This window comes from Lampris incognitus, chromosome 1 (genome assembly GCF_029633865.1).
Source record: "Lampris incognitus isolate fLamInc1 chromosome 1, fLamInc1.hap2, whole genome shotgun sequence".
In the NCBI taxonomy this organism is placed as follows: Eukaryota; Metazoa; Chordata; class Actinopteri; order Lampriformes; family Lampridae; genus Lampris; species Lampris incognitus.
In genome coordinates this window covers 16305045-16329341 of record NC_079211.1, presented here as the reverse complement: position 1 = coordinate 16329341, position 24297 = coordinate 16305045, and the positions used below count along the sequence as shown (strand labels likewise).

Below are 24297 nucleotides of genomic sequence, written 5' to 3'. Positions count from 1 at the left end.
GACTTCACTTTCTTAGGCAGCTTAAAAAAATACAGGATCAAACATCAACCGCTCGTTCTGTTTCACTCAGCCATTATCGAGTCCATCATAACATCTTCTGTTACAGTATTATAGCATTATAGTATTACAGTATTACAGTATTATAGTATGGTACGGCGGCACGGACCGTCAAACACAGGAAAACTGCAGCGGATTGTCAACAAGGCATCCAAAATCATAGGCAACCCACTCCCCTCAGCTGAATCTCTACATACTAACCGGACTGTAAAGCGAGCAAAGAAGATCACCTCCGACCCCTCACATCCTGCTCATCACCTCTTCCGGCTCCTTCCCTCAGGAAGGCGCTACAGGTCACTGTCCACTAAGACTAAACGCGTCGCAAACAGTTTTTTCTCCCCCAGTCATAAGGACTCTGAATTTCTCCCTATAGTCCCCTCCTCACACGCCGTTGGCATAAACACTACCATTCAACTAATTGTTATGCGTGATATGTTTATTTCTGTTATTGTGTAACTGTATTGTTTGTGATAATATGTGTCTGTTGTTGTCCATGTATGTATTGTGCTGCAGAGTTTGGAGTGTACCAAAAACAAATTCCACTGGCCTTGGTCGTGTGGCTAATAAAACGATCTATCTATCTATCTATCTATCTATCTATCTACCTATCTATCTATCTATCTATCGATCGATCGATCGATCTATCTATCTATCTATCTATCTATCTATCTATCTATCTATCTATCTATCTTTGTGCAATATGTTGATTTTTGTGCAATATGTTGGTGTGCAGTAGAATGTAGAAATGAATGTGTGTGTGTGTTTTATGTTTTTAATTCTTTGTATACTGATCTTTGCACTGATAAGAACTGCACTTGCAAATTTCGTTGTACTTGTACAATGGCAAATAAAGGCCTCTTTTCTTCTATCTGTCTATCTTGTGTTGTACTGCTGCGGGCTGGGGAAACGGCATTTCGTTTAATTTCATGTACGCAAGTACGTGAAGTGAAATGGCAAATACAGTGGTCCTGATTCCTGATTAGGGGCAAAATGCAGCGATGAGCGCTACTGTCAACTGGGGCCTAAACTACAGAAGATCCCACGTTCTGCGAGACATCTTAGCACTGTGGCCAGCGGTAACGACGTCCTGCTCTGCCTCATCCTCGTTTGTCGTTTCCGTGTCCGCTCTGGACAAACAAACAAGAAGAAAAAGTCAGCCGTGCTCGCCAGTCGAGACCACCGAGACGGAGCGTGTCAGAAGTCTGTCACCTTCTAATTATAACGCACAGCCTGAACTCTCCAAGAATGGAAGTTTAGCCAGACCCATCTGTTGCCTAAAATTAGACCCCCTCACTGAAACCATGGCCCCTTGCTACTCTGCTGTCACACACACACACACGCACACACACGCACGCACACACACGCACGCACACACACACACACACACACACACACACACACACACACACACACACACACACACACACACACACACACACACACACACAATGCTGAAGCTAAGCTCTCAGAGCTCTCAGCCCCAGTATCCAGCACACTTTTCAAGACAGCCTTTCTTCCCTCCACGTGACCGATCATGGAATTACAAAAGTGTCAATTGTCTCACGATGAACATCACCGGCAATGACATGGCTGGTTGTTGACCTATATGAGGTAAGTTGGTGTCATTTTAAACTTTCATCTCAGCGGGGCATGATGAAAAACATATGACTCATTTCGGTGTTCAGAGGTCAGGTGATCCTTGTATGTACAAAGCAGATATCATGAACCTTTGTGGCAGTGATGTTGTTGTGCGTCTGTTTTCTGGGAACAGCTAAAGTGGAATTAGAGTTTCGTCGTCAAAGCATGTACATCACACGCTGTGTATTTTATGGTGATTCTGATAGTTTTATAATGTCTGTAACCATAGTTATTTACCCTTATTCACTTTTCTAGTCGTTACTGCTGTGTACAGTACTTGCTTTTTGATGGCACACAATCGTAAATACGCTTGAATGGTAAGGCTATTTGTGTGTGTGTGTGTGTGTGTGTGTGTGTGTGTGTGTGTGTGTGTGTGTGTGTGTGTGTGTGTGTGTGTGTGTGTGTGTGCCTACTTGCATTCCTTCACTATCTACTCTGCCCGTCACTCTAGATGGAGCTGTTGTGATGAGCCGTGCCCTGCAGGAACATTATGGTTCTGGGCCAACATGTCACCATGAGTTTGATGGACATTTCTAAGATCTTCTCCCTGCTGCAGCCCAGGGAGGAGGATGAGGACAATGAGCAGTGTCAGGTTTTAAACCGGGTGGTAAGCAGCGATGACGTGGCCCTGCTGTCTGAGCTGCTGTCTCAGGAGAGTTACAGGAAGTGTATAAATGCCCGGAGTGGATGGGGGATCCCAGTAACACCGCTGCGGACTGCCGCCGCACTGGGACACCTGAGGTGCCTGGAGGTGTTGCTGGAACATGGTGCAGAGGTAAGAGGCAAAGCTAGTGTTTGCTTGACTTCTTTCCAAATCAGGGTGTTATAAGAGAGGGCCGTAGGTCCGCGGTGGTGTAGCGGTCTAAGCATCGGCTTTGTGTCGATGCAGTTGCCCACTGGGGACTGGGGTTCGCGCCCCGGTCTCGTCGGATCCGACTATGGCCGGACTCGATGAAGCAGCAATCACTGGCAACACTGTCTTCGGGAGGGGGCCTGGAGTCGGCTTGTCACGGAAGTGGGGAGGCGTCTCCTTCGAGACTGCCGGCCGGAGAGATGCAGTTGGCGAACGCATGCAGTACGAGGGTGGGTGTTTGAATTAAAATAGGGATCGATTGGCCACTAAATTGGGAGAAAAAAAGGGAAAATCAGAAATAAATTTATCAAAAAAGAGAGGGCCGTAAGAACTTTCTGCTAAGTCTTCTTGCGATGCCACAGACATGCTACTACTACCACTACTACTTCCGGCTGTTTCTGTTAGGGGTCGCCTTTTCCATCTCTTCCTGTCCTCTGCATCTTTGTCAGTCACATCAACCTGCATGTCCTCCCTCACCACATCCATAAACCTCCTCTTGGCCTTCCTTTTTTTCTTCTTGCCTGACAGCTTCATCTTCAGCGTCCTTGTCCCAATACACCCAGCATCTCTCCTCCGCACATGTCCAAACCATCTCAATCTTCACCCTCTGTGGCCTGTTCCACAGGAAGCGCTGAATCCATATGCCACAGGCAACAGAGGGTGAAGGTTAATAACCTAACCTCACACCCTCTTACCCTCAGTGCAGGTGCTCCTCAGGGCTGTGTTCTCTCCCCCCTGGCTCTTCTCACTTTACACCACCCACTTTAATCCACGGATAGCTCTGTGAAAATAGTAAAATACTTAGACGATACAACCATTGGAGGGCTCATCTCCAACAATGATGAAACCCAGTACCGCACTGCAGTAGCCCAAGCTGTCACTTGGTGCACAGACAACAACCTTCTGCTTAATACAGCCAAAATCCAAGAACTCATTATTAACTTCTGATGTATGCCAAATCCCAAAACACCTATACAAATGAAAGGAGACCCCATCACCACCACCAACTCTTAAATTCCTTGGAACGAACATCAGCAATAACCTGAAGTGGAAAATTAACACTGAACACACCATTGCAAAAGCTCAACGATGACTCCACTTGCTTAGGCAGCTTAAAAAATACAGGATAAAACATCAGCTTCTCGTTCTGTTTTACTCAGCCATTATCGAGTCCATCGTAGCGTCTTCTATTACAGTAGGGTACGGCGGCACCGACAGTCAAACACATAAATAAAAACTGCAGCGGATTGTCAACAAGGCATCCAAAATCATAGGCAACCCACTCCCCTCAGTTGAATCTCTGTATACTCACCGGACTATAAAGCGAGCAAAGAAGATCACCTCCGACCCCTCACTTTCTGCTCATCACCACTTCCAGCTCCTTCCCTCAGGAAGGCGCTACAGGTCACGGTCCACTAAGACTAAATGCCTCACAAGCAGTCCCCCCCCCCCCAGCTATCAGGACTCTGAATTCCTCCCTGTAGCCCCCTCCTCACACACCATTGGCATGCATACTATTGTTCACCTAATTGTTGTGCATGATATGTTTGTTTCTGCTATTGTGTAACTGTGTTGTTTGAGATAATACGTGGGGGGTCTGCTGTTGTCCATGCATGTATTGCGCTGCAGAGTCTAAAGTGTACTGAAAACAAATTCCAGCAGCCTTGGTCATGTGGCTAATAAAACACTATTATCTAATCTAATCTAATCTTGCCTCTCTTGCTTTGTCTCCAAAGCGTCCATCCTGAGCTGCCCCTCTAATATACTCATTTCATAGACATAATACAACCTGAAACTTGCGGGGGATGGGGGGTGGTGGTGGACAGAGGAATCCACCCACCCTCCCCTCTTCTTAGATTAAAGCTAGGTTTAAACATAGGTGCCCATCAAAACAGAGCAGAGGGGGCCATTTATCAAATCATGTGTACCCAAAGATACTATATGATGTCACAAACTTTCAGCGTTGCTTATGAATAAGAACCGAGAAATGACAGTAACTAATGTTACAGTACATTATGATGTTGCTGTGTTTGCGTGCAGATCGACAGCCTGGATGTGAAGGCCCAGACCCCTCTGTTTACAGCCGTCAGCGGGAAGCATCTGGACTGTGTGGTGGCTCTGCTGAAGGCTGGAGCTGATCCCAACGGCAGCCAGTACAACAACTGCTCCCCGGTGCTGACTGCGGCCCGGGAGGGCGACGTGGACGTGCTTCGGGAGCTGCTACGGTTCGGAGCCGAGGTGGACGTCAGGCCAAAAGTACCCGATTGGGCCTCCAACGCTACAGCCTGCAGAGGGCCGCTCTATATCTCGGCCGTGTACGGACACCTGGATTGCTTTAAGCTCCTGCTTCTTCACGGGGCCAACCCCAACTTCAACTGCACAGAGGAGAAGATGCTGGCCAGGATAAAGCAGCCCAAGACAGTGCTGGAGATGTGTCTCCGCTACGGCTGTGGGATCGAGTACACCCAACTTCTCATAGACTTTGGGGCGGACGTGTATCTACCTACACTTATCATTGACAAGACCACAAAGCAGAACGAAGCAGTGGTTCTACTGCTCAAGGAGAGAGGTGAGTCTTCTATGTGTAACCATCCCATTTTCTACAGTTTATTGGATGTTAAGTATAGCAATACATTAATCATAGATGTGCATGCACATGTCTCATTTGTGACTTGTATCATTTTTCTTTTTTTTATTAGTTTGCCCCAAAACACTGATGTCACAGACACGGCTAGCAATTCGAAGGTACCTCCTGCTCACTAATAAAGAGCCTGCCATCGAACGTTTGGACATTCCTCAGATCCTGCGCAACTACCTGAAGCATGTAAACTCTGAACTCTGATTTCCTTTTTGATTGTCAGCTCATGGTCAGGGCATCACGGGGCTGATTTTCCTTGTGTCTTCTTGTGCCCCTATTATCACTACATTAGCATTTTGTAATTTAGCATACACTTTTAACCAAAGCAACTGACAGGACAGTAATCAATTAGCGGATACAAGTGCATGCCAAGCTACAGCATCTTAGAGCACTGAATAGTAATTGTATCAGCCAAGATCCCAGGTCTTGACAACTACAATCAGTCAAAGTTTTTATTTTTTATTTGATTTTTTAGCATGTGATATCACCAATAGCAATGCAAATTAGCTGAGCAATGCCACAAAGCAGCATCGCAGTCATATTTAGGGCCATCTATGGAATAAGGTAGGCCCGGAAAAGGAAAGTTTCCTCCTTGAGTGAAGTAAGTTTGCAGCCCTGATCCTAAACACATGACAAGAAACAAATAGTGAAATAAATAAAACATCACAACATGTAGCTTGTAATTATAGATGAGGTGCAACACTGTGGCATTTTTCTAATGTAAAATGTTGTCGGCGGTGCCTTTGAAAGCCACTGAACTTACCAATTCTGTAAATTCTTGTTTTGACTATTTCTAATGGAAATAGTAAATAATGGAAATTTTCTATGTGATGACTGAAGTCCGTGAATACATCTGAACAAATCAACTGAGTTTGAATTTACCTTTTTGAGCTGTAAATCTGACCCGTTTGTAACACCGCAAAACGTAATCTGATTTTTAAAAATAAAGACGAGCGTTGTTAAACGCTGCTTTTGAACACGTGGGCTCTAGTGACATGCGATATCAGGAGCGGCCACTGGAGGTCAGCACAGCACTCCCAAGGCAACGCCGGCTGCACCATGACGTCACTGATCTGAAATTGCGCTCAAGTCGCCGCATCACCTTCGGTACTGCCCTTTCATTTTAACATTAATTTAATACTCCTTTAAAAAAAACAGCAAAAGAAAAGACACAATCGCACATCAGCGAGAGCTTCTATCCAGGCGCAGCCTAAGAAAGGCAGTCACTTGATACCTTCCCGATCTATACACACTTTCTTAATGCATAAGGATGTCCTTGCAGGATGTCGTGGATCTTATTGGGGGGGGGGGGGACTTTCTTGCATCTGTGGATATCAAAAGACGAGGCAGCGCAGCCATCAGCCCACACTCCAGCGTTGCCAACTGGGAGGACATATTTGCATAAACCTCATTACTTATTTAATACAGCGCAGCCCTTCGCAGGCAGCCGTTTGTTGTTGCAATGCGCTAAAATGTCTCCTTTAAGACAAATAAAACCATCTCACGAACGCGTTTTGGCCTGTCCGAGAGCTCCGAACACCACCCGGGGGGGCTCTCTCAACCCCCCCCCCAACCTTCATAGCGGGGCATCGGTTAGCTTGGCTGCAGCTGCGGGGAGTAACGCTTACGTGTAGGATATGACGTCACACAACAGGAAGTGCAGCACAATGTCCTCGCCCACGCCACGGGCATCTTTAGACGCAGTTCTGTATATAGAGGTTTTTATTTTCAACAAAAGTACAGCTGTATCAGATATGGTTTCATTTTTACAGCGAAATACAACATATTCCCAGTGCTTCTGATTACATCAAAACATGAAATGTACATACAGTAGACATCTCCACTCTCCCATTCACAGTTTCTGGATTGAATAGGCATTATTTTTCAGGGTTTTTTTGGGATCTGAACAACAAATAATAAACTAAAAAGGCCAGCGAGAAAGAAAATTACATATGGAAGCGTATGGTGACATTTTCCATAGGATGAACACGTGAGTAAATGTTCTGGGTAAGTCAAAATCTAGAGCTCAAACTAGATGGTAATATACAATGGATAGAGCTTAACTCCAAATGTGGGCTCTTATTACCTTGTCATTGAAAACCACATCAGATCAGATATGGCTCTCTTGAGGGTACAACTCCATTGCACAGGACTGTTTCCCAAGCAGGGATGAACTGTGTTACAAACTGCAAGAAAAATGACCAACAAAGATGTTGCAATGCTAATGGGTGTGAGAATGTGATTACTGGCTCGTGCCCCCTGGATCCAAGGAAAAACAGTGAGTAAATCTGAACAACATTTGATGCATTCAACTGATAGTCGTCGAACATTTGAAGCGAGACACAGAGCTGTCTCTTTGCAAATAACAAACACCATGACCCCTACTAATGGGATGTCCACACTGGTCCCAGAAAAAAAAGGTCAGAAAGATTTATTTATCGTTTACCGATAAAGAAAGCAATACATGGTTATCTTTAATATTACCAAAACGGCTGTAAAGACCATGGCGCTTCAGTAAATGTGAGCGAGACAGCTATCCGTAGTGTCGTCTCGTTTCATCTCAAAGCAGAATTCATGTGGCTGGATACAGAACAATCCAATATGAATTGCAACAAAGTACTGTGTACAAATGTCTTCAGGGGTACGTTTATTTTTCAGATTTTTGCAAAAACGCTTTCCATTTGTCCACTTCCTCTGCTTTGACTACAAATCCGTTTCCAAACACCCACAATTGGTGTTAACTTCTATTTGGTTCATTGGTGTCATAGAAAAAAGGTATACCCGTTTAGCCTCAGCAGCTAATGGCCTTCCATATATATATATATATATATATATATATATATATATATATATATATATATATATATATATATATATAGTCAGCAGGTGGAACATGACAGTGCAGTGTGGAAGTTCAACACAATATTTCATAATGCCCATTTCATATGGACAGAGAGAGAGAGAGAGCGTCAGTGCTTTGCATTCACTTATCAAAAGTCCACTCGTTCATTCGGCGTGGTCTGTAATAATGTTCCACTGCACTTGACGATAAATAAAGACAGAAGTCTGCAAGTTACAACCCCTACTGTATAGTGAGCAGGATGGACAGAGAAAAGAACTCCCTTAAGTGAGATGGTATAGGTTCACTCGTGGATGGTCCCAGATTGTGATAGCATGTTGCTAATCGCCAGTAAATGGAGCAAAACAATCTGTTAAGAGTTGCCTTAAGTCTCATGCAAAATATTGGATGCCACAAGCATGCATCTACCTGGTACTGAGGTCTACCGCACGCTAGAACTGGTACAACATTCGTCTCCGACGCAAAATATCAATATCCAAATATATGATCTGTTCCTTTTTACATTATATACAGTGTGTAGCTGCTAAGTGTAAAACAGATGATTGTTCCTTCAGTTTGTGAGTCACCAGTAATCGTGTACTTAGCTCTGAAATGTGAAAGCTATTTTAGCAATGACAACGGAAAAAAAAATTGTATTCTACTATATAATTGAATTACAACTTAGTGTTCTCTCAGCGTCATGTCTTAGATAATGGTTAAATAGATATTCAAGGAATTCTAAGTAGTTTTTAAAATGTCTGAAATTAGCTTGTGTTGTACATCTTTATGCAACGAAACCATACGTCTGCTTTTGTGTGATATAACAATGTTTTTCGTCACTTTCTTAAGTGTTGAAGTCATACAGCACAGTATTTACTCACATGGAAAAGGCCTGACGTCTGTGTTTCTGTCCGAGCAAATCTCATGTGCTTGGGAATGGGAGTCCCAGCGAGAGAGAGAGAGAGAGAGAGAGAGAGAGAGAGAGAGAGAGAGAGAGAGAGAGAGAGAGAGAGAGAGAGAGAGAGAGAGAGAGAGAGAGAGAGAGAGAGAGAGAGAGAGAGAGAGAGAGAGAGAGAGAGAGAGAGAGAGAGAGAGAGAGAGAGAGAGAGAGATGCAAGTCCCACACTGAAGGGGAGAATACATGACTAATTCAAATCTGCCTGTGAAACTGAATAGATTATCACTAGTGGAATGCTGGAAGGCACTGTTAGATAGCATCTCTCCTCTCCGCAGCAGAATGGGCCAGCAAGCGCGTGTCAGGAATAATTCTCTGTGTGTGCGCGTGCACGTGTGTTTGTGTATGCCTTCATGCCTGTTGTGTTTTTGGACGTGTTTGCGTGCCAGCTACGTGTGTGTGTGTGTGTGTGTGTGTGTTGGTAGCAGTGGTGATATGGGGGAGGGGGCTGTGCACTGGACCTGAGGTTATCATGGCCTGGGAACCATATCCGTTTGCCGTGCCAGACAAGGGCATTATCTTCCACAACAATCTCACTGGGAGCCGTCTCTACAGACACCACCAACCAACTCACCCATTTCTCAACTTTCTTTACTTAAACAAAACATAAATTACACAACATACAAAGCAATTCTAAGGTCTTTTTTTTCTTCCTTAAAAGGTTATATGCCAAATTAGAAGGCAAACAAAGGACATAGAAAGATATATATAGTATATATATAACTCTCTTTCATATCAAGGTAGTGAACTGTGAAAGTATATAATGATATACTACATTGCACAAGTTGTCATACTGAATATGTACTGTTCATCAGATGATATAATCCAACACAAAAAGGTAGGCCTGCTATCAAAACATGACTCCAGACCATGGACAGATGTTTTACTTACATTCCAACTGCAGAAAAGAATAAACCTTCATGAAGTATGCAAACCGGCAACGTCTTGGTAGAGCCACTCCTGTTTCAGAATCGGATTTTACAGCTTGTCCTCACTCATCTGAGGGGATGAATGAGCCGCTCTTCTTAAAACGTGCTATCTGAACAGGTCAGGTGTCACGCCGCAGTATATCACTAACACAACATCATGCCGACTGCCAGAATATGGCTCAAATCCAGACAACGATGTGACAGGGACGAGACGCACCGGTGTCAAGGCTGAAGCTGGAGGATTTAGGGGGGTATGAATCTGTCAAAAGAAAACCTGCACGCTATATGGAGCGGGTTCAAGATTCCGGCTCGTTGCGGCATTGCATCACACTCTCGCAAACGACACATGCTCACCGCAGAACTGACTCACTGACTAGCTCGACTGAAATTCTGACATGTTTTTTTTTTTTTCCCCCAGCCTGTGTTTTTCGTGTTTTGTTATCGTTTCACCTTCTCACCTTCTTCTGGACAGTGATTGTTCTCATTTCCAACATTGCGTGCAAGCGGATCAATTTCACAGCTGGGATCATAATCTCGTCCCGAGGACCAGGTGTGTGCGGCGCTTCCACTCAGACGAGGTACTCCGCTGACTGGATATGGGATGTGCTTATTGTGTGAGCCATACACAAAACGATTAACTCGACTGAAGAAGTCCTTTCACAGCTGACTCAGAGGGGTTGGATTTTTTTTTAGGCCTTGGTTAATGCATCAAGCTCCCTTTCATTGTCAGTGGCTAACCAGAGGTAGACTGTGCTCTTTCTGAATACTCAATAAAGAGACAGCACACAGCTAAAGGGGTGGTCTCACAAGGAGAAGAAGGGCAGGGGCTCTAATGCACAGCAGGTAGACCATAGCCTGTCTATCTTCAGCCCACAGCTGTTTGGTCTGAACAGCAAGCCCTCCGAGATACAGCCCACAGCCCCTTGGCTAGATCGGATACGACTACCCTGTCAAAAGTGGTTGGTAAAAGGACGTAAAAGGCCTATTGATGTTATGGCTATTGATTTGTGCCCTGACCCATCATATCATGGCCAATGGCAGGCTTCCAAGAGGACGAACCTCTTCTTGCGAGAACCATTGAGTCACACAGGAAAAGCAGGTGTATAGAGAGATAGACCAGACAAGAGGCAAGAGTGATGCAGAGAGAGACGGGGAGAGGATTTACCCTGTGAATGTGAGAGCGGGTGAGGAAGAGGGAGATAGCATGGGAGAACAGAGCTCGAGGGTTACAAAAAGAGAAATATGAAGCGCGGAAGAGGGAGGAGGAGATCCAGACACAGACAGACATCAGTAGAGCCAAGATGGTCTGACCAGCCTGTGATCAGTGCTAGGCTGGATCTAACTCAAAGGGAATGCTGACAACAGACCTTCAAAGTTCCTTCAGATGCCACAGCCTGCAGACGAGGCCTGTTGTTACTCAAGCTCCAAAATAGGCCACATTCAGAGGTATACACCAGGCAAACTCACATAGCAGCACAGCGAGACCTCAGCTCCTGGACACAGTCACACTACCGTAATCAAATCAACTCAGCCTCGTGAGGGAAAGCGGGACTTGGCATTCATTTCCAAACAATGAATTTGAATGAAATAATAATAATAATAATAATAATAATAAAAAAACATAACAAAATCTCATTAACTCCTGGACATTCAGATGGTGTGGTTATGATGAGTGTTGCAGAATCCGAGGGATAAGAGTTCATGATGGTTGTCTCAGCCGGAGAAGCATGATAACTAAGAACGTTACTAACATACAAGAAGTGTAAAGTTTTGTTTTTTTTTCCTTCCAAGTCTTCAGTCCTCTTGGTGCTTCCAATCACACTCTATAGCAATTTTGGTCCATCACTTCTAAGTCTCTTGTGTATGTGTGTAGTTGTATTTTCTTCATCATGGGACACGATCATCCAACGTTTAGTGCTTCTAAGAAAAATAGCTGGTCCTTCAGAAGAGTCTGTGTATCTCTATTTCTTAAATGGGGCTAATCTACTAAAATTTTGCCAGAAAGGAGCCTGGCCTCTTTTGGATTGACTGAATTCAAAAACCTCTCCTTGTGCCATGTCCTCCGTTACCTCATACTGCCCTGCAGAGAGGGGGTCCTGGGGGGGCGGGTATGAGGGGGGCGTGCACCTGTTTACACCTGGGAGTGCAGGTGCCAAAGAGCAAGAGGGACCACGGGGGGGAAGGGGAGGAGGAGGAGGAGGGAGGGGCAGTGTTGGGCACAGAGCAAAAAGAAGAAAGGGGGAAAGTGGATAGCAAAGAGGAGACAACGTCAGAATTGCATTAAAACAGACGTGACAAACCAATGTAGATTCATGCTTCCACCAAAAACCAAAATAAAACCAAAACCAAACAACAACAAAAAACAGCAACAGCAACAACAACAACGACCAAAAAAAAGTACAAGCACACAGACGCTGATAATGAGTCTTCACAGTATAAACATTCCTGCATATTAAACCTGTTATATATGATACTGTATGATCATATGAGGATAGCTGAAATGGTAAAACAGTGGAATTTAGGTCTAGTAATGACACGAGGGAGACTAAAAGCGCTATTCAAACAAACCCCGTAACAGGCAAACAAGAGAACCCACGAATTACATCTGATGCCATGATGGAGCCAGGCATTTGGACGAGGGACACTGTTCCTTCGTGTTTGCCGACAGCACGTTTGTTTGAATAACACCCTCAAGACTTGAGAACACAAGGGTGGCAAAAATAGATCCAACAGAAAGCTGTTAATATGCATTTAACTACAGTCTACATGTAGTTTATCTACAATCTACAAGCATCACAACTACGCTTGTGTAATTGAAAAACTAAGTACAATATTTTGAGATGAAATATTCAAAAGTTGCCATGGCATCTTGAAAAAAGAGAGAGGAGGAAAACAGTGTCTTTTGTTAGGGCATTTGTGTTAAAACACTGTTTATCAGGGGGCCTTCAGATATTTGTGATGGGGGGAAACTATTGATATCTTGGATAGACAAGATAAGGTTAGCGGATTGGATGGTGACAGCGTGCTCTTATCACTATAGCGCCAAATGCTGCGATGCAGTTGCCATGGCATCTTGTTGCACTAGCTCTAGGTAAAACTCTAATGCATATACCTTTATCATTTTCAAACCATGTCCATACAACATGGCCCTCTTTCTCAAGATGAAATCTATAAATGAATCTGAAATTCAAGAGAGTACTTCACCTTGTGCCAGCCATGTACACATACAGCACTTAGAAACACACAACACACACTTCTGACATCTAAAGGCATCCTAGCATTAGAGAGAACATTCCAACAGTGGTCACTGAATAACTCATACCTTAATTAATGGATGGTCATGCTTATTGTGAAACTGACAATAGCAACAACATCAGTAATGGCAAATGTACATACATCTAGCCTGGCGCTAAAATGGCTATTTCTTAAAGGATGACAGCAGCTGTTTTGAAATGTGGGTGGTTTATCTTTCTTGCCTTGATAGAGTTTGATAGCTCTGTAAACAGGTTTGGTATCTTGTTCATGGGGATATCTGGCAGCTAAGTGGGACATATGCAGCACTGCTGTTCCACTGTGCAAGAAGAAATCCAGGAAGTGGCTTTTCAAAGTAAGACATGGCGTCTTCAAGGTAAGCGCCACCAAATGTTTTGTCACCAAATGTTGACAATCTCTTCGATTTTATTTTTCCAGAATATTATTTTATCTTATAGATTCTACATTTATGACTGTAATAAGCACAAGATGGCCACCCAAATACACACACACACACACACACACACAAAAAAAGAAATGTTGGATTTACTGAAAAATGTTATGTCAGGTGGTTCCACACAACTGGGTTAAGTAACTTCCAATTTCAGAGCGTATATTATTTTTAATTTAAAAAGAAAAAAGGCAAAAATCAAAAATAATTTCAGAATAATTTAAATTCAACAACAATAACAATAATAATTAATAATAATAATAATAATTTCCGAATAATAAAAAATAATTCCAGCGCATATTAATAACTCAAGTTGCTTAGAAATTACTTCATGCAGTGCAGTTGAGTGGAACCATGTGACGCAGAATTTTTACGTGAATTCAACATTTTGTTTTTTTTGAGGGACGCTCGATAACAGAAAACAATTCCAAACCACGGTTTGAGGTGCAAAACTGTATCAAAAGAAGAACGATGTAAGACCCACATGTCATAAACCCTGCTATTGTCCTTTAAACTCAGATATATCATCATGCAAACAGCCCTCTGTCTTTTCATTGATGCTTAACAGCTGTCTTACAGACCCCAAAAAGTCATCCTTTATAAATGGGCTGAGAGACCTTTAACTTGAAGGAAACAAAATACATACAGTGTTACACTAGGAAGGAATGAATCTGCTTTCAACAATTTCATTCATAAGTGGAGTATGTGTGTTCAAAAGGTGTAGAGAGTAAGAAGAGGGGGGTAAGGGAAGAGTAAACAGCGATGAGAAGACAGAGCAGACCAGCAAAGAAAAGAAAAGGGAAATCACCTGATATCTTCTTGTTGCCTCACCTTTCTGTTTGGTCACCTTTCTCACCGTCATGGCCGCCTGCCGCTTCTGGTACTCGGAGATCTCGAAACCTAAACGTCACAGATTAGAGACCACGTCAGATAAATGATTCGCTCTGCATGTCCAGTGGTCAAAACAACCCAAATCAGCCACTCACTGGATCTAACTCACGAGTTCGCTACATAAAATTACTGTATGTTAAAGTTAGGGCTGTGCAATATGTAGATATATATATCGAGTGACGATAGAGCTTAATATGAAATTATAGACGTTTTCTATCGTTTATTTCACTGTGTCGCAAATCACACTCTTTACGGCAATATTTTTCGTCATTTGGATGACCCTTTCCGTTCTTCGCACAGCACGGATGAAGGCAGGAAATCTGCATGAAGGCAATACAAACAAACATGGAGGACAGTGAAGGTAACGCAGGACGGGGTAATTCTGAACAGAAGGACCCCGACCAGCCAGGACAAAACGAGGAGATTGTACCTCAGTGGTTTTCAAAGTGGGGGCCGCGGCCCCATAGGGGGCCGCCAGGGGACACCAAGGAGACCTCAGCAAGTTGGAGGGAAGATGAGGGAAAATGCTAAAAAAAAAAAGTTTTTTGAAAAATAATTTTAATTATTATGTATATTATGATCAAATATATTTTATAACAAAAAAAATGCTTATAATGGAAAACAGAAATATTCAATATAATGGAAGGATTAAAATTTGAAGTATAAATGTCATTATTATTGCATTAACAAAAGTAAGGAAATATATTCAGGAGTTTTTTTCTTCTTTTTAACATTTGCTGTAGTATTGTCAATGGGTTTTTAAAGACATCTTGCAAAAAGGGGGGCCCCGGCCAGAAGCTAATGCTATTTGGGAGGCCTTGGCATGGAAAAGTTTGGGAACCCCTGTTGTACCTAAAGGAGGGGCAACTTCTATCATATGGACGTGGTTTGGGTATGAAAAGTCTGACACGGACCAGAAAACCGTACTTTGCAAAATATGCCATACGCCGGTCTCCCACAACAGACTCGAACGCCACTAGCCTCTTTTACCACCCACGCACGAATCATGTCAAACAGTACGGAGAGAGTCTACAGATGAGAGCCGCAAAAGCACAGTCGAGTGCTCAAAACAAACCCCAGACATTAATATTTTATATTTTGTTACATGCTCGGTTGAAAATTTGTGCAAAGGTTCTAAATAAAAGGAGAAAAACAATCAAATATGAGTAAATACCTTTTATTTGTCGAGTATATAATTCAAAATGTAACAATAGGATTTCCATGTGGCCATTTTACATAAACTATTTAATCACCGAATTTACAGAAAATGTGCTATATCGTGATATGTATCGTTATCATGATATGACTGACTTACATACATCATGATATGAAATTTTAGTCATATCGCACAGCCCTAATTAAGTGTATTATTTTTGGCAAATGTATATAATAGAAAAATCCCACTGTTTAGGGACAAATACTGTTTACTTGAACACAACTTGAGCTCCATCTCCCATTGTGAGGGAGAGGAAGGTCTCCAAATAAAGCGCAGATGGGAGTGTGACTAACCGATTTTCTCATCCTCCTGCACCATCTTCCTCTCCTCATGGAAGGCCCTGAGCCAGCGGATCTTCTCCTCCAGCTTCTTGGCTAGGAAGATGTGGATCTCCTCACTGTCTTTGTTGCACAGTTTGAAGGCATTCTTCACACTCACGTTGAAGTCATCGTCGCGCCCATCTATGGCGTCCCGCACCTCGTAGCGATCCATGTCGATACGCCCCTTATAGTACAGGATGTCTCGGCGGATCAGATCCTGTGGAAAACAGGAAAGGGGTGAGAGATATATATTAGAGTGTGTGAGTCTTTGTTGCTGCGTGCTGGGGCCTCTGAGAGATGTCAGCATGCAGGCATCCTTCCCCTGGTATCCTGAGAATCTGTCTTATGCAACCTCCATCTGCTGCACAATAAAAACAAGCCTCCCTCACACTCTCAAGCAAAAAAAAAAAACCAACTCCTTAGTGCATATGCTTACCACTGCTATGCCAAAATAAATTACTGGTAAGGTTTACCATTTTGACTGTGACAAAGGATTCATGTGCCAACAAACGTTTGTAGTACAAAGCAGGCTCTGAACAGAGACTGAGCATTATATTGGGTCAGTTCAGCTGAACTACAGCGCGTGACTTCAGAATTGCATCCCAAAAAATGGTACCTCTCTCTGATGGTGGAAATGCAACATGCTTTCACATGTCCTGATCTCAAAAGCTATTAAAAACAAAATACTTGCTAAAAGAGAACACAAACTGGCAGTGACAGAAAGGCCGCACGTAGGGGCAGTTACAGCAAATAAAAAAAATCTGAGGATTTTCAGCAGCATCAACGTTTACAGAATAAACCAGACATCAGGAGTGCAACAAAACAGAAAAATCAAAAATCAAAGCGAGAATGAAACATGAAAACCCAGCTCCTGATGGGCATGCAGATAAGAACCTGCATATCTGGTGATTGGGGGGAAAAGAAGGAGAAAAAACGTGCAACATGCAGCTAACACACCCCAAGGGCTGCCACTACAAACGTTGTGCCACGAAACTTGGAGGACGAAATACAGAACAAAGACATGGGATTTATAAATAAGCTTGTCTTGCAGCCATCTTCTCTGAGTGGACCAGAGCAGAACACAGACGGGCTTGTGTTCACGGCACGCTTACACATGTTGTAGTCGACAGACACACACTGGCACGCATTCTTGGTACTGGAGATGTTCAACGCTGATAGCAGGGTGGAAGATGAGGACAGAAGTGGGGAGAGAAGGACAAAGAGGAAAGGAAAGCAGCGTCTGCACGTGCATTCGTTTATGTTTCCTGCATGTGTGGGCTTGCGCGTCAGTGCGTTTGTGGGTGTGACAGCATAATTTCTCAAAATGTTTGTGTATAATTGTGTGAGCATGTGTGTGTGTTGCATGGCAAAGGTACTAACAGGTTCGTCATTGTGATTTTCCAATTAATCACGCGTTAGCCAGTTTGTGGGTTCATGTGAGTGAGCGCATGTATGCGTGCGCCTTTGGGTGTGTGTGCGTGTGTGTCTGTGCTTGTGGGAGTATGTATTTGAACATGAATTATTAAATCTAGCCAAGCGTTAACATCCCCCTGACAGGAGACCACAGCCCTGGTGCATCACGAGTCAAACCACTGCAGCTCCATTTTGTGACGGGCACTGTATGTTCGCACAGGTTTCCACAGAAAGCTCCACTACTCAAAATAGGCAACATATTTCCAGCTTTCCAGTGAGGCTGAGACAAGTCAAATTGTGTTTTTGCAAGTCCTGAAAATATCCCCACCTCTGAAAATACTGTCATCAAATACGAGGATGCACATTTCACAGAAACGAGCTGGAAGATTTTTTGGCAGCTTGTTGGCTTGTTGTTTACACCTATCAAAGTCCAAAGATAAAAAGAAAATAAGCACAGAAGGAGAGAAAATAAAGGAGTGGACTCGGGAGGGGTGCACGTCAGAGACACGGGGGAGAGAGAGAAAAAGAGTTGGAGACAAACAGAGAGACAGAAAGAGAGACCTACCTTCTTACAGAGAACAAGCTGGTGATCAAAGAGGAAGAAGACTCGTTGCTGGCTGCGGCCATACGGCTGGTAAATCCATGACAGTTCCCCTGTGTAGATCAGTTCAGAGCTCCTGTCCAAGATATCATCACCCTGGACAGGCAGAAAGACAGACAAGACATAAACACACAAAAATGAATTTAAGCATCCCCCAAACAAAGTTAAGGAGCAGAAATATGTAACTACTACTACTACTACTATCGGCTGCTCCCATTAGGGGTCACCACAGCGGATCATCCGTTTCCATCTCTTCCTGTCCTTTGCATCTTCCTCTGTCACGCCAGCCACCTGCATGTCCTCCCTCACCAGATCCATAAACCTCCTCTTTGGTTTTCCTCTTCTCTTCTTCCCTGGCAGCTCCATCTTCATCATCCTTCTCCTAATATACCCAGCATCTCTCCTCCACACATGTCCAAACCATCTCAATCTTGCCTCTCTTGCTTTGTCTCCAAGCTGTCCAACCTGAGCAGTCCCTCGAATATACTCGATCTTAATCCTGTCCTTCTTCATCACTCCCAATGAAAAGCTTAGCATCTTCAACTCTAACTAAATTATGAAACTGAAATATGTAACGTCAAAAAAAAATCCCATACAGCCGTACCTCCCAGTCCAATACAGAGGCTTGCCACTGGGCAATCTTGTCGATGTTTTCAAGCCTCCTCTTTCTCTCATTGATCTGCTGGGTGACGTTCCGCATCACTGCCAGGGCAGCCGCTACGTAGCGATAGTCACTATGGAGGCAACACACACATTATTACAGCTGGAGTATGAATGGACCAACTTTAAGCTTTTAGAGACAGGCCACTCATTAAAAAGGTAGGATAAAGGGCAGCGGTGAGAGACAGGGCATTGTCAGGGCAAAGACGGGTCATAAACTCAAGTAATGGCAGTGACTTAACTAGAACATGGTCAATATAGTATACCACAATTAACCCCCCCCCCTTTTCTCCTCAATTGTAGCCGGCCAATTACCCCACCCTTCTGAGCCGTCCCGGTCGCTGCTCCACCCCTTCTGCTGATCCGGGGAGGGCTGCAGATTACCACATGTCTCCTCCGATACACGTGGAGTTGCCAGCCGCTTCTTTTCACCTGACAGTGAGGGGTTTTGCCAGGGGGGTGTAGCGCGTGGGAGGCTCACGCTATTCCCCCCAGTTCCTCCTCCCCCCTGTACAGGCGCCCCAACCCACCAGAGGAGGTGCTAGTGCAGCAACCAGGACACACACCCACATCCGATTTCCCACCCGCAGACACGGCCAATCGTGTCTGTAGGGACGCCCGACCAAGCCGGCGGTAACACGGGGATTTGATCTGGCGATCCCGGTGTTGGTAGGCGACGGAATAGACCGCCACATCACCCGGACGCCCACCACAATTTAATTCTAATCAGCCCTCGTTTCCACAGCTAATTCTGTCAACCTCTAAACTAACCAAGCTCAGTATATGCTTTAGGCTTAAACCAGCAACAGATTCATTCCTGGCTAGAAAATATGTGTGTGTGTGCATATGAACAATTACATATCTCTTTGTGCCCTAACAAACACTGTGTGTGTGTGTGTGTGTGTGTGTGTGTGTGTGTGTGAGAGAGACAGAGAGAGAGAACAGTCATATCTGGCAGACTCTCCACTGCTCCAGTCAAATACTGTGATCTGGCAGGCCCAGTAGGGAGAGCTGGCACCTGTCCCTCTCTGGCTGGGACTATGTGATTTGTGAAAGACCTGGAGCTGGCTCGGGGACACTGAATTACTTGCATAATGTTTTAGTGACTTTACGTGCATGTGTGCATTTCAAGATGCACATTTGCTTGAGACTGTGGCTGTGTATTTAAACTGTGCGCTCTGGTTCTGTGGCGTATATCTGATGTGGAGACCATTAGGCTTTGGCCTGAGGTCACACGAGGTCACACTTAATTGGTTATCAACTATGATTTGCTGACGAAATATTTTCCCGAGGAAAAAAACGTAACTGGAAGCTAGTAAATAAAACAAATTAGAGAAAATATATATTTTACTTTACAAGGCATAATAAATGCATAAGCAGAATAAACCTCGCATGCATCAGCTGCATCCCAATCTAACATATCGGCAATGAAACGATGCAGGACAGAATTAATGTACTTCCATTTGAAAATCCATCCATCCATTATCTGAACTGCTTATCCTGCTCTCAGGGTAGCGGGGATGCTGGAGCCTATTCCAGCAGTCATTGGGTGGCAGGCAGGGAGACACCCTGGACAGGCTGCCAGGCCATCACAGGGCCTACACACACACACACACACACACCCATTCATACCTAGGGACAATTTAGTACGGCCAATTCACCTGACCTACATGTCTTTGGACTGTGGGAGGAAACCAGAGCCCTCGGAGGAAGCCCACGCAGACACGGGGAGAACATGCAAACTCCACACAGAGGACGACCCGGGATGACCCACCAAGGCTGGACTACCCCGAGGCTCGAACCCAGGACCTTCTTGCTATGAGGCAACTGCGCTAACCACTGCACCTCCGTTCTGCCCCATTTGAAAATAATTAATTTCATCCTTACGCTGAGATTCTAGCTTGAGCATACCTGTGCTCCTGCGCAGTGTATTTCAGCAGCTCGGCCAGCTGAAGCGGATATTTGCAGATCTTCTGGACAGGGGTGAGCAGGAAACCATCGATGGCAATATCAATCATTTGCTGGAGGAGGCGACAAGCCTCAAAGAAGTGCTGGTACCTGCCATCTCTCATCAGCTTGCTCAGCTCCATACAGGCGTCCAAGTGGTTGTTACAGTACTCTGAATAGATCCAGAAACCATCTTGCTGTAGGGTACAAAAGTGAAGATATGAGTTATCAGAGAGAAGGAAGAGGGAGAAACGAGGCGTCACAAGGCGTCCTCCGAACAACACATGCTGGAGAAAACCATGCCAAAAGACAGCATGTATGCTATAAATGAGTCTATTCATTTTTTTCTTTACATTTCTATATTTTAAAGTGGTTTAGATATAGGAAAATCTTTGAAAATTAACTGCATACAATTTTGTATGATGTTAGTCCTTTTGAAGATGCTACAGGACTTGAATCATGTAGGCATAGCTTCATTCTACAGTATTTTATCCATGCATATGTGTATGCATGCATGTGTATGTATGTATGTATGTATGTACAAATGTATGCATGTACATGTTTGTTTGTGTGTTGTGTAACTCATTTATTAGAACTCTGGAGAGTGCTTTACAATTAGATTTATTTTAATCCCTTTTCACACAAGTTGACAGTTCACTGTGTATGCAGGCATGTGTGTGGGTGCCCGAGTTTAGTCTCACGTGTTCCAGGAAGCAGGGTCCTATCTCGGAGAGGTGAGGGTCCTCTGTGTTGTACTGTTTCTCCAAGTCTCTAACAAAGCCCATCTGGAAGCGGTAGATGTCCTCGATGTTCCCAAAGATCACCTTTAGCTGGTCGTCGTTGAACATGTCCACACGCTTCCTGCACTGGCGCAGGTAACCCTGCAACAAAAGTGTTGCAACTATGTGTTAGATCCCCTTAGATCATACTGTGCAGGCAGGCCTATTTTTTTCAAAAGGAGATCTAAAGGCTAAAATATTACACAGCTGGTGGGCCTTTGGCCAAAAAAATCATCAGTTATTTCCTCTGAAATGAAAATACTGTCTTTTGAAGATTTTGTTGATATTATTTTTGATAATGTGCAATGACAATACAAATTTATTTCAAAATTAATATTTGTTATAAAACAAAATACTCAAATTGCAACAATAAACAATAAGTCAAAGAGAAAAAATAACCACTCTTTAGAAACTTTTAGGGACTCAAAAACAATTTTTGGGGTTGCCAAATTTGGCCTTAGTGTGGCAATGTTGATTGTAGTGTTGCATATCAGCCGCCAGTGGTTCCATGAGAGGTAAATCTTTTCAACCCTCAATAATAATCCATCCATCCATTATCCAAACCACTTATCCTGCTCTCAGGGTCACGGGGAGGCTGGAGCCTATCCCAGCAGTCACTGGGCGGCAGGCAGGGAGACACCCTGGACAGGCCTGGCATCCTGCGCATCATATTCTTCATAAATTTCATAAGTCCGTTATAATTCTGTTTATCCTCTTTCAATGTTGCATTCTGTAAATTGTGTAAACACAACATCCATTGCACATTGTCCGTCTTGGGAGAGAGATCCCTCCTCTGTTGCTCTCCCTGAGGTTTCTTCCTATTTTTTCTCCCTGTTAAAGGCTTTTTTTTAGGGAGTTGTTCCTTATCCGATGAGAGGGTCTAAGGACAGGATGTTATGTTGCCGTTAAGCCTACTGAGGCAAATTTATAATTTGTGATATTGGGCTATACAAATAAAATTGACTTGACTTGACAGGCCGCCAGGCCATCACAGGGCTGTAATTAAAATCTCCAAGGATAAATTTGGGGGCATCCGGACAGATTGAATCGAGCCTGTGTGTTACGTCAGCAATCTGTTGTGCAGCGGTGGATGCATTAGCTCATGGATGAATGTACACTATTGTGAAGAACAGCTGTTGAAATTCACAAGGCAAGTAGTAAGCGCAGAATGAGTCATATTTATCAGATTTAGTCATAAACTAATAATAATAATAATACATTTTATTTATAAGTACCTTTCAAGTCACCCAAGGACACTACAAATCCAGATAAGACAGTCAGTGCATAATAAAAGATAACAGAGCCTGGAGGGGGGAGTGGAGAGTAGATGGGCATCAGAGGAATGTAGTGAGAGATAGGTGTATAGGGATGGAGAAGATTGGATAGGTAGGGAGGCGCAGAGTCATGTAGAGATTTATAAAAAAGGAGAAGTACTTTAAAACAAAAGCAATATTTAACTAGGAGCCAATGCAGTTGCTGAATGGTAGGGTTGATGTGCTCCCAGGACCACCTGTGGCAGAGAACTCTTGCAGCCAAATTCTGGACATACTGTAGTCTTTTTAACCCCCAAGTGGGTACACCAAGGAGATGGGCATTGCAGTAATCTAGTCAGGATGTAAAAAAGGCATGAATGAGAGTTTCTGAAACAGATTGGGAAAGAGAGGGGCATAGTCTGGAGATGTTCTTCAGGTGGAAAAAGGCCATTTTGGTGAGGTTTTTGCTATGTGTGTCAAAACAAAGGGTGGAGTCTAAAGTTACACCAAGATTTTTGACCTTAGCAATAGAGAATATAATAAAACCAGGGATGGACAAATTAAATGGGAGACTTTGCTAAGTGTGGCAGAGGAGGCAATGAGGATAGCTTCAGATTTATTCTGATTAAGTTTAAAGTAGGCCATCCAAGCATTAATTTCTTTTAAGCAGTCTGTAAGGTTGGATGGTGGTAGAGTGTCAGAGGGCTTGGTGTGTATGTGGAGTTGTGTGTCATCAGCATAGCAGTAAAAACTGAGGCCGTGTTGTCTAAGAGGGAGAATGTAAACAATGAACAGTAATGGTCCAAGAACTGAGCCCTGGGGGACACCATGGGAAAGGGGGGATGTGGAGGACCTAAAGCTGCTAATTGAAACAAACTGTTGGCTAGCTGTGAGGTAGAACTTGAACCGTGATAATGGAGTCCCAGTGACACCAAGTAGTGTTTCTAACCGGTTCAGGAGAAGATTATGACAGACCGTATCAAAAGCAGCAGTGAGATCTAACTGGATAAGTATGTTGAGGTAACCAGAGTCAGCAGCTATAAGCAGGTCATTGGTAACCTTGGTAAAGGTAGTCACGGTACTGTGTTTTGCCCTGAATCAAGACTGAAACTCTTCCCATAAGTTGTTGTTCGACATATGATCCAGGAACTGACTGGCTATGGTTCACTCAAGGAGTCTGGCGAGAAATGGGAGATTGGAGATCGGTCTGTAGTTCTTATAGTCCTCCAGGTCAGTTCCAGTTTTTTTTCCCAAACTGGAGTAATAGCAGCCATTTTTAAACTGGAGGGAACAGAGCCAGACAGAAGAGATGCATTATTGCTTTGTATCAGCAGGGGGCAGAGGACAGGCAGACATGATTTAATCAGAGGAGTGGGCATGGGGTCAAGAAGGACAAGTTCAGTTACAAACTGCTCATCGACAGGGGAACAGGGAAGGGGGGGGGGGTTATAACATTAAGTTGAGTGGACATATGATGTAGCTGCTGGTAGATGGAAATAATTTTGCTGTGGAAAAATCCCATAAAATCGCAGCACAGTTTAGTAGAGGCAATCAGAGATAATTGTTTAGCTGGCTGAAGTAGCTTATTGATGTGAGAAAAAGGGC

General features: G+C 43.8%; 2 protein-coding genes across 4 annotated transcripts in view; one reads left to right on the top strand and one right to left on the bottom strand.

The window, feature by feature from the left end:
- Positions 1–1530: 1530 nt before the first annotated feature.
- asb12a (ankyrin repeat and SOCS box-containing 12a) lies at positions 1531–6132 on the top strand. Of its 2 annotated transcripts, none has more exons than XM_056277201.1 (4): positions 1531–1668; positions 2147–2470; positions 4589–5117; positions 5248–6132. In XM_056277201.1, exons 2-4 carry the CDS (start codon positions 2186–2188, stop codon positions 5388–5390), a joined length of 957 nt encoding a protein of 318 aa, XP_056133176.1. In that variant the 5' UTR covers positions 1531–1668; positions 2147–2185; the 3' UTR covers positions 5391–6132. The 2 variants fall into 2 exon arrangements, with proteins under 2 accessions (XP_056133176.1, XP_056133168.1); XM_056277193.1 differs by lacking the exon at positions 1531–1668 and adding an exon at positions 1919–2012.
- Positions 6133–8115: 1983 nt separating this feature from the next.
- Positions 8116–24297, bottom strand: part of arhgef9a (Cdc42 guanine nucleotide exchange factor (GEF) 9a) — a 53408-nt gene continuing 37226 nt past the window's right edge. For both annotated transcript variants that reach the window (XM_056277181.1, XM_056277173.1), the window contains 7 exons: positions 21362–21541; positions 20625–20857; positions 18658–18787; positions 18018–18149; positions 16013–16256; positions 14444–14512; positions 8116–12046 (listed from right to left, as the gene is read on the bottom strand). In XM_056277181.1, coding sequence (XP_056133156.1) covers positions 11871–12046; positions 14444–14512; positions 16013–16256; positions 18018–18149; positions 18658–18787; positions 20625–20857; positions 21362–21541 — 1164 coding nt within the window. In that variant the 3' untranslated portion in view covers positions 8116–11870. The remainder of the gene's footprint in view (positions 12047–14443; positions 14513–16012; positions 16257–18017; positions 18150–18657; positions 18788–20624; positions 20858–21361; positions 21542–24297) is intronic.